The following is a 15027-nucleotide window of genomic DNA, read 5'->3' as shown; positions in this document are numbered from 1 at the left end:
AGGCGTTCCCAAGCATTTGCAGGGCAGGTGCCTGGCGTCAATTCCAGTCCCGGACAAGCTGAAATGATCGCAGCGGCTGAGTAAGTCCTGGGCTACTCAGAAACTGCACAAGATCTTTTTGTCCCGCTCGGCTGCACATGCAATAACACACTTGCACAGCTAAAATACACTACCTGGTGGGTAGTGACTATGCGAACGCAGGACTGCAAAAAACAGCTAGCGAGCGATTAGGTCTGAATTACCCCCTATGTAACACAATAGCAGTCACTCATTTCTCCAAAGGAATACTTGGCCATCAACAATCACTCCTTCAATACTGTCCACTGCTCCCAGTAATAACTCTAAGAAGAGATATGCAAATATGGTAAAGTTACTGATCTATAAAGAACTCAGAATAGGTAATAGTCAACTCTTTTTTGCTTGAAAAAACCTTTTATCACATTCACCCAGAACTAGAGTATCCCTCCAATCTCAGTTGAGGGACTATCTTGAAAATGCCCAAGCATTTCCCAACTCTCCCAAGTCTCAGCATTAGCTCCAAGCTGTTCCCTGCACCTCCAATACACATCATGTTCTTTATTACAACCCACTCTACAGCTGCAATAGGAATTAACTGCCCTGACTTCCTGCTCCTCTGTCGTAGTGATCCAGCAGTCACATGCCGAGGCAGGTTTGACTGCAACTGCCCAGTCAGCCACTAGCTCCGAATCCTCTCCTCTAATTCAGAAACCGTCCCGTTAGGAGCTCTGCTCTTCCGTTTCCCGCAAAGTATGACATTGCACACTCTCCACCAATCATTGCATCATTCACCTTCGGGTCACTCCCAGACAAAGCTGATAGCCCTCTAGTAGCTAAGCAGTGGCCATCTTAGTGTAGTCCACACAGTAAATCGACATTCTGGGTGGGTCTGAGCATATATTGTTCCTGCTAAATAAGCACCTGGAGGACAAGGGGGCTACACAAATAATAATTTTTATTACATTTTATTTATAAGGTGCCACAAGTGTTTTGCAGCGCCGTACAAAGGCCAGTGCAGGGAGACAAAACTTAGCATTACAGTAAATAAATAACAAAAATAGAGTACAGGTAACAAAGAGCACCACAATTCTCAAAACATAATACAGCTAAGATGTAAGTAGCGAGGGAGTAATCATCATATTAATTGGGGCTGGCGGCCATAGGAGGACTTTTAGTTGCATAAAAGAACTAAAGCATCAAAATGTTTTTTTAAGAATACAATTACTTTTACACTATATAGCAACTTTTTCAACCTACTTACTTTTATTTTATTTTCAGTTAGTACAACTCAACAAATAATCCCAAAATTTGTGACATAAAATGCATGTAAGGTTAACAAATACACCAGGTTAACAAATATACCAGCAGTGAACAGCATATTTAAGCTACTGTATCATAACTGCCCCTTTTCTGTCTGTGGATCCGGTGCATAAAGTGGTCCTAGAGAGGTGGTGGAACTCACCTTCCCCCCCTGGCACCCATGTAATAAAGGTTTTACGCACAAAGGGACGTGGCCTCAAAAAGAAAGGGCCGTGGTCACACAATAGTAATAATGCCCACAGTAGTAGCACCCCTAATACACATAATGCCCACAGTAGTAGTGCTCCTTATGCAATGTCCATTGTACTGGTAGTTCCCATTATATAGAGCCCACAGTAGTGTTGCCCCTTATGCAATGCTCCCCCAGTAGTAGTGCCCCTTAAGTCCCCAGGAGTGATGCCCCTCATGAAGTGCCCCCTTTACAATGCCCTCATTAGTAGTGCCCCCATTAGTAATGCCCCTGTGTAGTATTGCCCCCAGTAATAATGTCGCCTGTAGTAATGCCCCCAGTCGTTTAGCCCCCTGTAGTTTAGCACCAGTAGTTTAGCCTCCAGTGGTAATGCCCCTGCAGCTATGACCCCAGTAGTCCCCCCCCCCCTTTAGTTTAGCCTTCATGTAGTTTAGTCCCCAGTGGTAATGCCCCCTGTAGTTTAGCCCCTGCATTTATGCCCCCAGTAGTAATGCCCCCAGTAGTTTAGCCCCCATGTAGTTTGCCCCCAGTAGTTAGCTCCCCTGTAGTTTAGTCCCCTTGTAGTTTAGTCCCCTTGTAGTTATGCCCCCAGTAGTTTAGCCCCCAGTAGTAATGCCCCCTTGTAGTTTAGCCCTGCTGTAGCTTGCCCCCTTGTAGTTTGCCCCCAGTAACTTGACTCCTTGTAGTGTGCCCCCAGTAGCTTGCCCCCAGTAGAAGCGCCGCTAATACACTCACACATATGTAAAAAAACAAAACACAATACTCACCAAGCCCCGCTCCCGCGTCTGACCGCTGCAGTCCTTGCGGCGTCCGCTCCTCGGCACTATGGGAGAGACATCATGACGTCTCTCCCATAGCGCACACTGACAGAGCCGGAGCTCAGTAGTGAGCTCCTGCCGCCGTCTTCCGCTGTGGAGAGAGAGCCGGGCGTCCGCTGGTAACACAATCTCAGAGGGCGCCCGACATCTCTATGCGGCGACGGGCACACATCGGGTTAGGTGAGCCGGTGGAGGCGGAACGGAGTTCCGGCTCACTTTAACCCCTGTGTGGATCTATCAACCCAAGCAATGCCTTCTGCACAGTAGACCAGCAAGCCTGTTAGACACACTGCCGGCTAAATACTGTATAATGTATACAGAAACACCGCTCTCCTAACATGGTAACCAGGCATAAAGGGGCAAAAGGTGTATGCTGCATAAAACATTCGTTTCATTGTGCACTCTTCCTCACAGTGCTACAGATTGTGATACACAATAATGTGAAATAATGTCCTAAATTACTCTTTAAACACAAATAACGTAATCAAAAACTGAATTACTCATGTGTCATTTTTTCTTTTTTTTGGACTAGTTTGTGAAACACAAACAGCTTCTTTTTATCTAATAACAAAACCATATCGCTTTAATATTTACCCAAAAGTCAAGCTATAAATTGTATTATAAAAGTGACTTTTCTTCTTTGATGTAAGAAGTGATGACATAAGCGGATGATATGATATGGTATGATATAATTATAAAGGATTGTAGTGGGTTGCCACATAAAAAAAAAAGACAAATTATATATTTTTTCATGTGTGAAATTAAAGGGAAATTGCAACCACTGAAATAAAATTAGCATTTTCTATTTAAAGCTAAATATATATGTGTAGTTCCACAACTAGGGCTGCATGTTGAATACCCCTGGTCTAACCTGTCTTCCCACTGCTGTTCTACTAGAAAGTCATTTAAAAAGTTCATTTAGCATTTCCTTTAACTTCAGTTATGTACAGAAAGACTTACCCATAACCACAGACTGCTTTCAGAAAGGGTTACTGGGCAGATAGCATGATGGATGGAGTTAGTTTAGTAATGCACGTGTACGAATCATGTCTGAGGTACAATAACCAATCCAAAACATATAAAAATTCCTATGATCTCCTTGACATGAAAATGTATTTCTTATTTTGTCCATTCAAAGGACTTTGAAGCTGGATTGTTTAGAACCTCCTGACTCTAGGGGATAGATTTACTAAAGCTCCTAAAAATGAAAAAATAAGATTTTACTTACCGGTAAATCTATTTCTCGTAGTCCGTAGTGGATGCTGGGGACTCCGTAAGGACCATGGGGAATAGACGGGCTCCGCAGGAGACATGGGCACTTTAAGAAAGAATTTAGATTCTGGTGTGCTCTGGCTCCTCCCTCTATGTCCCTCCTCCAGACCTCAGTTAGCGAAACTGTGCCCGGAAGAGCTGACAGTACAAGGAAAGGATTTTGGGAATCCAGGGTAAGACTCATACCAGCCACACCAATCACACCGTATAACTTGTGATAACTTTACCCAGTTAACAGTATGAACAATCACAGAGCATCAGATAAACTCCGATGCAACTATAACATAACCCTTATTTAAGCAATAACTATATACAAGCATTGCAGAAGAAGTCCGCACTTGGAACGGGCTCCCAGCATCCACTACGGACTACGAGAAATAGATTTACCGGTAAGTAAAATCTTATTTTCTCGAACGTCCTAGTGGATGCTGGGGACTCCGTAAGGACCATGGGGATTATACCAAAGCTCCCAAACGGGCGGGAGAGTGCGGATGACTCTGCAGCACCGAATGAGCAAACACAAGGTCCTCCTCAGCCAGGGTATCAAACTTGTAGAACTTTGCAAAGGTGTTTGAACCTGACCAAGTAGCCGCTCGGCAAAGCTGTAATGCCGAGACCCCTGGGGCAGCCGCCCAAGAAGAGTCCACCTTCCTTGTGGAATGGGCCTTAACTGATTTAGGCAGCGGCAACCCAGCCGCAGAATGAGCCTGCTGAATCGTGTTACAGATCCAGCGAGCAATAGTTTGCTTTGAAGCAGGCGCCCCAAGCTTGTTGGAAGCATACAGGATAAACAAAGATTCTGTTTTCCTGACCTTAGCCGTTCTGGCTACATAAACCTTCAAAGCCCCGACTACATCCAGTGACTCGGAATCCTCCAAGTCAGTAGTAGCCAAAGGCACCACAATAGGTTGGTTTATATGAAAGGATGAAACCACTTTCGGCAGAAATTGTGGGCGGGTCCGCAATTCTGCTCTATCCGCATGGAAAACCAGATAAGGGCTTTTATGTGACAAAGCCGCCAATTCTGACACATGCCTAGCCGAAGCCAAGGCTAACAGCATGACCACCTTCCACGTGAGATATTTTACTTCCACCGTTTTTAGTGGTTCAAACCAGTGTGATTTCAGGAAACTCAACACCACGTTAAGATCCCAAGGTGCCACTGGAGGCACAAAAGGGGGCTGAATATGCAGCACTCCCTTTACAAACGTCTGAACTTCAGGCAGAGAAGCCAGTTCTTTTTGAAAGAAAATGGATAAGGCCGAAATCTGAACCTTAATGGAACCCAATTTAAGGCCCAAAGTCACTCCCGACTGTAGCAAGTGAAGGAAAAGGCCCAGCTGGAATTCCTCCGTAGGGGCATTCCTGGCCTCACACCAAGCCACATATTTTTGCCATATACGGTGATAATGTTGAGCCGTCACATCCTTCCTAGCCTCTATCAGCGTAGGAATGACCTCATCCGGAATGCCTTTTTCTGCTAGGATCCGGCGTTCAACCGCCATGCCGTCAAACGCAGCCGCGGTAAGTCTTGGAACAGACAGGGCCCCTGTTACACAAGTCCTGTCCTAGAGGCAGAGGCCACGGGTCCTCTGTGAGCATTTCTTGCAGATCTGGATACCAAGTCCTTCTTGGCCAATCCGGAACAAAGAGTATTGTTCTCACTACTCTTTTCCTTATGATTCTCAGCACCTTGGGTATGAGAGGAAGAGGAGGAAATACATAGACCGACGGGAACACCCACGATGTCACCAGTGCGTCCACAGCTATCGCCTGAGGGTCTCTTGACCTGGCGCAATATCTCTGCAGATTTTTGTTGAGGCGGGATGCCATCATGTCCACTTGTGGCAGTTCCCACCGACTTGCAATCTGCATGAAGACTTCTTGATGAAGTCCCCACTCTCCCGGGTGGAGGTCGTACCTGCTGAGGAAGTCTGCTTCCCAGTTGTCCACTCCAGGAATGAACACTGCTGACAGTGCGCTTACGTGATTCTCCGCCCAGCGAAGAATTCTGGTGGCTTCTACCATCGCCACCCTGCTCCTTGTGCCGCCTTGGCGGTTTACATGAGCCACTGCGGTGATATTGTCTGACTGAATCAGAACCGGTTGGTCGCGAAGCAGGGACTCCGCTTGACGTAGGGCGTTGCATATGGCCCTTAGTTCCAGGATGTTGATGTGAAGGCAAGTCTCCTGACTTGACCACAGCCCTTGGAAATTTCTTTCCTGTGTGACTGCCCCCCACCCTCGGAGGCTTGCATCCGTGGTCACCAGGACCCAGTCCTGAATGCCGAACCTGCGACCTTCGAGAAAGTGAGCACTCTGCAGCCACCACAGGAGAGACACCCTGGCCCTGGGGGATAGGGTGATTAACCGATGCATCTGAAGATGTGATCCGGACCACTTGTCCAGTAAGTCCCATTGGAAGGTCCTCGCATGGAACCTGCCGAAGGGAATAGCCTCGTATGATGCCACCATCCTTCCCAGGACTCGAGTGCAGTGATGCGCTGACACCTGTTTTGGTTTTAATAGATTCCTGACCAGTGTCACGAGCTCCTGAGCTCTCTCCATCGGGAGATAAACCCTTTTCTGGTCTGTGTCTAGGATCATGCCTAGGAGAGGCAGATGAGCTGTAGGAACAAACTGCGACTTTGGAATATATAGAATCCAGCCGTGTTGCCGTTACACTTCCAGAGAAAGTGATACGCTGTTCAGCAACTGCTCTCTTGATCATGCTTTTATGAGGAGATCGTCCAAGTACATGATAATAGTGACACCTTGCTTCCGCAGGAGCACCATCATTTCCGCCATTAACTTGGTAAATATTCTCGGGGCCGTGGAGAGACCCAACGGCAACGTCTGAAATTGGTAATGACAATCCCGTACCGCAATTCTGAGGTACGCCTGATGAGGTGGATAAATGGGGACATGAAGGTATGCATCCTTTATGTCCAGAGTCACCATAAAATCTCCCCCTTTCAGGCTTGCAATGACCGCTCTGAGCGATTCCATCTTGAACTTGAACCTTTTCAGGTATATGTTCAGGGATTTTAAATTCAATATGGGTCTGACCGAACCGTCTGGTTTCGGGACTACAACATGGTCGAATAATAACCCCCTCCTTGTTGAAGGAGGGGAACCTTGACCACCACCTGTTGAAGATACAATTTGTGAATTGCAGTTAACACTGTTTTCCTCTCGTGGGGGGAAGCCGGCAGGGCCGTCGGTGAGGGGGCATCTTCTCAAAGTCCAGCTTGTATCCCTGAGACACAATATCTATTGCCCAGGGATCTAACAGGGAGTGAACCCACTTGTGGCTGAACTTTCGAAGGCGTGCCACCACCGGGCCTAGCTCCGCCTGTGGAGCCCCAGCGACATGCGGTGGATTTTGTAGAGGCCGGGGGGGACTTCTGTTCCTGGGAACTAGCTGTGTTGTGCAGCTTCTTTCCTCTGCCCCCACCTCTGGCAAGAAAGGACGCACCTCGGACTTTCTTGTTTCTTTGTTCGAAAGGCTGCATTTGATAATGTCGTGCTTTCCTAGGCTGTGCAGGAATATAAGGCAAAATATCAGAATTACCAGCTATAGCTGTGGAGACCAGGTCCGAGAACCCTTCTCCACACAATCCTCAGCCTTCCATATGCCTCTTAAGTCGGCATCATCTGTCCATTGCATATTCTACAGGATACGTCAAGCAGAAATCGACATAGCTTTGACTCTAGGACCCAGTATACTCATGTCACTTTGGGCATGTTTTATATATATATATATATATATATATATATATATCTCTTAAGACAGCATCTTTAATATATATATCTCTATATATACATATATATATATATATATACATATATATATATATATATATATATATATATATATATATATATATACATACTAGGGTCTCAATCTCTGCTGATAAGGTACCTGTCCACGCTGCCACAGCGCTATAAACCCATGCCGACACAATCGCCGGTCTGAGTAGTGTACCAGAATGTGCACGCTATCTGCAGGATCCCTGAGAATAGCTGTTACGTCAGGGCTACCTTTTGGGCAAACGTGACACCCTAGGGGAAGATTCCCATCATATCCTGGCCCTAGTGGGGAAAGGATACTGCCTAAGAATTCTTTGTGGGAAACTGCAGTCTCTTGTCTGGAGATTCCCGCTCTTTTTCATCATGAGAGGAGGGAAATTTACCTCAGCTTTCTTCCCCTTAAACATGTGTACCCTTGTGTCAGGGACAGATGAGTCATCAGTGATATGCAAATCATCTTTTATTACAATAATCATATATTGAATACTTTTCTGCCATTTTGGCTGTAACTTTGCATTATCGTAGTCGACACTGGAGTCAAACTCGATATCAGTGTCTATTATTTTGGATAGTGAGCATTGAGAGACTCTGAAGGTCTCTGCGACATAGGGACAGACATGGGTAGATTTCCTGTCTGTTCTCTAATCTTTTGTGCAATAAATTCACCTTAGCACTTAATTACACATATCCAAACAGGTGTCGGCGTTGTCGACGGAGACACCCTCTCACACACATATTTTCTCGATCTCCTCCTTAGGGGAGCCTTTTACCTCAGACATGTCGACACACACGTACCGACACACCACACACTCAGGGAATGCTCATCTGAAGACAATTCCCCCATAAGGCCCTTTGGAGAGACAGAGAGAGAGTATGCCAGCACACACCCCAGCGCTATTAACCCAGGAATAACACAGTAACTTAATGTTAACCCAGTAGCTGCTGTTTATATTGATTTTTGCGCCTAATTATGTGCCCCCCCTCTCTTTTTACCCTCTTCTACCATGTAACTGCAGGGGAGAGACTGGGGAGCTTCCTCTCAGCGGTGTTGTGGAGAAAAAACATGGCGCTGGTGAGTGCTGAGGAAGAAGCCCCGCCCTCTCGACGGCGGGCTTCTGCCCGCTTTCATGTACAATTTTGGCGGGGGCTGATACATATATACAGTGCCCAACTGTATATTATGCAAACTTTTGCCAAAGAGGTCTCTAATTGCTGCCCAGGGCGCCCCCCCCCCCCTGCGCCCTGCACCCTTACAGTGACCGGAGTATGTGGGTGTAGTGTGGGAGCAATGGCGCACAGCTGCAGTGCTGTGCGCTACCTCATATGAAGACTGGAGTCTTCTGCCGCCGATTTCGAAGTCTTCTTGCTTCTTTCACCCAGCTTCCGTCTTCCGGCTCTGCGAGGGGGGCGGCGGCGCGGCTCCGGGATCGGACGACAAAGGGTCAGATCCTGTGTACGATCCCTCTGGAGCTAATGGTGTCCAGTAGCCTAAGAAGCAGGACCTATCTTCAGAGAGTAGGGCTGCTTCTCTCCCCTCAGTCCCACGATGCAGGGAGTCTGTTGCCAGCAGAGCTCCCTGAAAATAAAAAACCTAACAAAATACTTTCTTATAGCAAGCTCAGGAGAGCTCACTAAGTAGCACCCAGCATGTCCGGGCACAGATTCAAACTGAGGTCTGGAGGAGGGACATAGAGGGAGGAGCCAGAGCACACCAGAATCTAAATTCTTTCTTAAAGTGCCCATGTCTCCTGCGGAGCCCGTCTATTCCCCATGGTCCTTACGGAGTCCCCAGCATCCACTAGGACGTTAGAGAAATGATATGTTGCCCATAGCAACCATCAGATTCGGTCTATCATTTTCTATGACGCAATAGAAAAATGACAGCTAGAATCTGATTGGTTGCTATGGGCAACAGCAACCTCATTTATTTTTAGAAGCTTTAGTAAATCTGACCCTAGAACTTTGTCTTACCCCAAATACATTCAGATTTTCTATTTTATATTTGGGAAAACTGTTCCACTGTTCCAAAATTTGGTGTAAATTCTAAGCACACAAATTACCTGAAAAAAGAAGATGATTTGGTAGCATTCACTAAGGAAGACTAACACATACCCTCCAACTGTACCTTTTTACCAGGTACAGTGCCTTTTTTTATGGTCTGCACTAATTTTTGGCTCTCCAAACTGCCATTGGAAGTATTGGAAAAGGACCCGTGGCCACGGCCCTTTTCCTAATTTGTACCAATTTTTATGTGCAAAATATTGGAGGGTATGCTAAAGCTGGATAAACACTCTAATACCTTTTTTACACTGAATAACGCACCAGGCCCCTTTTCCTACTGCAGACTCTAACCCGGCTTATTTGGGTTGGTGATGTCATCAATGATGCGGTGGGGGCAGCACTTGGAGAGCTCATGAACTCCAAGCGCCGCCCGTACATTCATTTTAAATGGGAAGCCGGGTCGCAACCGTTTACACAGCACAGTTTGCTGATTGAACCAGTGTTCACCCTGAACTACCAGAATTGGAATACCAGGTCACTTGACCTGGATTATTGCAACTCGCACCTTTTACACCAACCAGCAACATTATTATTATGGGTGGCACTCGATATACCGGCTGTCGGGATCCCGGCGCTCAGCATGCCGACCGCCGGGATATCAACAACTATTATCCCTCTTGGGGTGTCCACGACTCCCTTGGAAGGAGAATAAATAGTGTGGCGCAGTGTGGCGAGCCCGCAAGGGACTCTTTTGCGCTCGTCCCCCTGTCGGCATTCCAGCGGTCAGGATCCCGGCTGCAGGCCAGTCATGCTGGCGGTGTAAAAGGGGTATAAGATTATCTGTCCAATCTGGATGGGTGGAATGAAAATATGGTAATGTCTGGGAGCAAATGACAATCATCCATTTACTCCAAAAAGCTGGAAAACGGATAAAAACGGGCAAAAGGATTTAACCAATTTGTCTGAATGGGATGCGGTTATGTGACCGGTGGTCGGGAGACCGCCGGTCACTATACCACTTTGGGATCCCGCCCGGTGGAAATGCCGACTGACAGGGACTATTCCCGCTCGTGGGTGTCCACGACAGCCACAGAGTGGGAATAGAACCTGTGGCGAGCTCAGCGAGCCTACTATGTGGCGCCGCAGCGAGCTTGCAAAGGGCTTCACTGCGCTTGCCCCACCCACCGGCATTCTAAACAACGGGTTCCCGTGTCGGTATGGTTACCGGCGGTATCCCAACCGCCAGTCACCCACACCGAACTAGTCTGAATGACCATTTTGTCTGTTTTCCAGTGTTTGAGAGCAAATAGTCACTTGTTATTAGCCCCCATACATTACAAGATTTTCATTGCAACCAGAAAGATTGGACAAAATTTTTTATAGTGTGTATCCAGCTTAATGCTTGGCATATGCTGTTTAATTGTCAGCTGATAATTATCGGACTAAGTAGATAACGGAACAGTGTACTGCCGCAACCAAGCAGTAATTATCGGACTGTCAGACATGTAATATCACCCAGTATGTCCAAAAGATCCAATAATGAGTCTGCCGCAGCTGGCGGTATGAGCGCTGTTGTGGCTGACATCTCCCCCGTTCCTTCACAGGGAGGAACATAGATATTTTGACCATAAACTGAGAGATATCTCAGTGTATGGCCAAATTATCTGATTGTTTCTGCTTGTCAGATAAAACGTCTGTCGGTCTGACAGACATTTTATCTCATAGTGTATGTCCAGCATAAGCATTGTGAAAATAAACATAATTCTTAATTAATGAAATGGGTCCATATTATTAAGTTCTGAGAATCACATGGTCTTCAAATAAATAAACATAAATGGTTTTGCTTAACAGGTCAGTTACAACAAGTATTTTACCTGCAGAATGGAAATCACCAGGAATGCGCCAGCTACTATATATATGTTTCTCGGTAACCACGCCTCTAACGCAGATATACAACCCTTCACATATGTTGTTGCGGCTCTTTCACTGATCGACTGCAAAAAAAAAAAAAAAATAGTAATATAACATCAACATATATTTTCCAAGCACCACGCATATTAAGCAGTGTTCCTCTTAGCAATAAACTGGTTTTATTAAGGAGCTGAACATTAAAAATGTTTTAGACTGAAATTAATGTAATTTACTATTGCTTCTATGTGTCATAAAATGTGAAAGCAATTAATACAATTTATTTACCACAAAATAGTCTGAATTTGTCCATTATTTAAGTTTACAAATGGGAATTGAAAAGAAAATGGGAAATGGTGCCAAATGATTAAATAATCAGACAGAGATGAGGTATGGGCATTACTTATGTCACCGACCAGCAGGAGGCGCCTTTATGCGATATTATGATCCCCCCTTGAATCTATATTGTATAAAGAGAAATGTATTATGTTGAAATAATTTCCATATATGTGGAGGCTTGGGTGCAAACTCTTATTGTTGCGATTTATCTTGGCTTATAATCATAGCTCCTTATGAACTGTGTAGAGGGAGGGGTTTCTGGTCTTGTGCTGAGACGCTTGTTTGTGAGTCCTGATTAGAATTCTAATTAGGCAGATAATCATGGATTTGTCAACTGTAAATCATGACACCAGCAGCTGTGTTGTCATAACTCTAAAGACAATTATGCTGCATAAAATTAGCATATGTGTTTGTGACAAAGTCTGATTTACACTGTTTTCAATATGCAAAACTAAACGAGGGCACAAACAAATTACAGATGTGTCCTCGTATACTATTGCCGCAGTCTCATCAAAGAACCCTTCCGGGGGGCGCCATTTCCAGTGCGATTTACTTTTTGCTCAAGCATGCGTATTCATCGTGATGTGATGCCACAAAACCGCTTTACAAGACAGTACGGATTTATTTGATATATCTGTGGGCGAACAAAGTGATACAATACTGCAGCTTTTTTTCATGGCAAGTTCTGTTGTGATTCTTCTGCTACAGATGGAGCCACACTAGTCGTGGCTCCGTCTGTGACTAGGTGCGCCCTGGACGCTGTGAGCCTCTCCGTCTGGACGGGCGCGCGCGCCCAGACAGAAGCTTAAAATGGAAAGCGGCTCTGTGCATTGCCAGCGTGACTAGGCGAACAGATCGCCTAGTCACGACGGGAGTGCACGCCTGCAATCAGGCAGGCAAAGATAAGGGAGGCTCCATCTGTACTTTGTACATACTGTACTTCAAACTAATGCCTGTTCGGTTAAGTCGCAGCCTAACATCTCTGGTACAGATTTGGTGCGAATAAGACACAAATGTAAAGATACACTGCTGTGTGTTGAGGCTAGCTGTATGAGGACACATCTTTACTTTGCTGTAAAATTATTTAAAAAGCTTTTGGGGTATATTCAATTAAAGTCGGATCCATTCTGACATGCATTTGTCGGAATGGATCCAACAAAGGATACTATTTGACCATCACAATGCGACTTTTTTTTTAAAGTCGAATTGAGATGAGGGTGCTGAGAGGAGGAGACAGGGGGGGGGGGGGGGAGACGGGGGAGAGCAGCGCTACAGCAGTGTTGTAGGAGGATGTGGCACCGCCGCCAGACCTCACGGCAGCGTCCACCTCGCTTGCTGGAGCCGGGTGGAAGCTGCCATGAGCGGCGACTGTACCACATCCTCCTACTACATTGCTGTAGCGCTGCTCTCCCCCGTTTCCCTGCGGCTCTCCCCCGTCTCCCCACGACTCTTCCCCCTCTCCTCCTCTCAGCTCCCTCATCTCAATCCAACTTTTTTTAAAGTCGGATTGAGAAGGTCGGAAACAGGGCCAAAACCTGTCGGATTTGGCCCCGTTTCCGACAGAAGCATGCGGATCGGCAGCTATTCCGCCGATCCACATGCTTTCCAACAAGTCGAATTCCCCAACTTGTCAGATAAAAAGCCGGGGATTGAATAGGTCGGAACACCTTCCGACCTAAAAAAGTCGAAAACTGCTGTCTTTCCAACAAGACGGCAGTTTCAACTTCAATTCAATATAACCCTTTATGTTAATTCTCTTTAAGGTAAAAAAATAAATTGCTTTCGTTTTTTTCTTTTTCTGGCTTATATGGCAAAATTTGTATTTTTCATCCTGATAGGAAATAACTAGAAAGTTTATAGAAGCAAAGCACAGCATCACCTTAATCATATGCATGTATTTGTCTCTGACCTTATATCATTTAAAAGAAGATACAGAAGAACCAGAAGCAAAAAGAATAAACTAAATGTATAGATCTGTCCTGAAACATCTTTGCTGCACTCACGCCAAGCAGCCACTCTTGTCGCGCCAGGTTGCATGAGAATCTTCTAGCATTGGGCATCTTTTTTGCCAAAAACGCATCTTCGTTGTAACACAATGCGACTAGTACACACGAGGAGACTGTGCTGATTAATATGATGTTTAACACTTGTATATATGTGTCACTGAGTCTCTGAATCTGTATCAAGTGCTACAATGTAGCAGCCGCAGATTTTTTTCAAATACAAGTTCTGTTCTGCTCTGTATACAGACTTTGTCCCACACAATATACAGGTGTCATATATCCCATTACTCAGCCCAGTCCTCTCGTTCGTCCTAGTTGCAGTTAGCAGATTTGCACGGGACCTGGCATCTCGCCCGCGCCAGGCATCTCGCCCAGCGTAGTGTATTGAGGCTTGCTGTAGGAGGACGCATTGGTAATTAATAAGCCTTACCATACCATTAGCTCAATGGATCTACACTTCCCTGCACAAATCCAGATAAACTATTTGCTTAACGGACTACTACATAATCTGCAGTTTAAAGTACTAATAGTTCCTTTTTACAATTAATTTTGTGTAAGTGTACAAATGTATTCATGTACTGAACAACGTGAAAAGTTAATAAGAACAAAATTTCATACATCTTACCTTTTTGCGGACATCATAGCCACACTGAGTATTCACGACAGTTTGCTGGAAATAGAAATGAAAAAAAAAAATTCCATGAGCTTTGAAAAGCAGTTTTACAAAAATAATCACACCCCATTGTACTTTTGACCATTCTCTTGTAGATGAATTTAAATTAAGCTTGTCTCTCATCGGTTGTTATATACTAAGCACAGAGAACCTTGAGTTATATTCTTCGGCAATTGCAAGCATTATGTAAAGTAATGTACCATAAGAAATTACTCAATAGTTCACGAAATGGTATTGTAATTGTCTATGTCTCTCTCACTCACACCCTAAATTACCATGGGTATGGGTCATAGGGTCGACAGTCATTAGGTCGACAGTGACTAGATCGACACCTGAAATAGGTTGACACAGTCATTGGGTCGACTTGAACAAGGTTGACATGGAAAAAGGTCGACATGAGTTTTTAAAAAAAAAATTGGTGTCATTTCCATCGTAAAGTGACGGGGAGCCCCAATTAGTGCACCGTGTCCCCTCGCATGGTGAGCGAGCTTCAGGCAAGGTTACTATTGCCAATCGTAGGCCACGTGGATTGTACAGTATGAAGAAGTTTTAAAAAAAATGGAAAAGATGCATGTCGACCTTTTTCCATGTCGACCTAATGCATGTCGACCAATAGTGTCGACCTAATGACCGTATCCCATTATCACCACAACCCCATTCTATAAAATTACA

At 45.3% G+C, this 15027-nt stretch overlaps 1 protein-coding gene across 2 annotated transcripts in view; it reads right to left on the bottom strand.

Moving 5' to 3' along the window:
• Window positions 1-15027, bottom strand: part of TSPAN14 (tetraspanin 14) — a 201503-nt gene that overhangs the window by 5518 nt on the left and 180958 nt on the right. For both annotated transcript variants that reach the window (XM_063958768.1, XM_063958767.1), the window contains exons 7-8: window positions 14308-14352; window positions 11307-11426 (exon numbers count right to left, since the gene is read on the bottom strand). In XM_063958768.1, coding sequence (XP_063814838.1) covers window positions 11307-11426; window positions 14308-14352 — 165 coding nt within the window. The remainder of the gene's footprint in view (window positions 1-11306; window positions 11427-14307; window positions 14353-15027) is intronic.

Source organism: Pseudophryne corroboree, chromosome 3, assembly GCF_028390025.1.
Source record: "Pseudophryne corroboree isolate aPseCor3 chromosome 3, aPseCor3.hap2, whole genome shotgun sequence".
Classification (NCBI taxonomy): domain Eukaryota; kingdom Metazoa; phylum Chordata; class Amphibia; order Anura; family Myobatrachidae; genus Pseudophryne; species Pseudophryne corroboree.
This window is presented reverse-complemented; position numbering and strand designations above follow the sequence as displayed.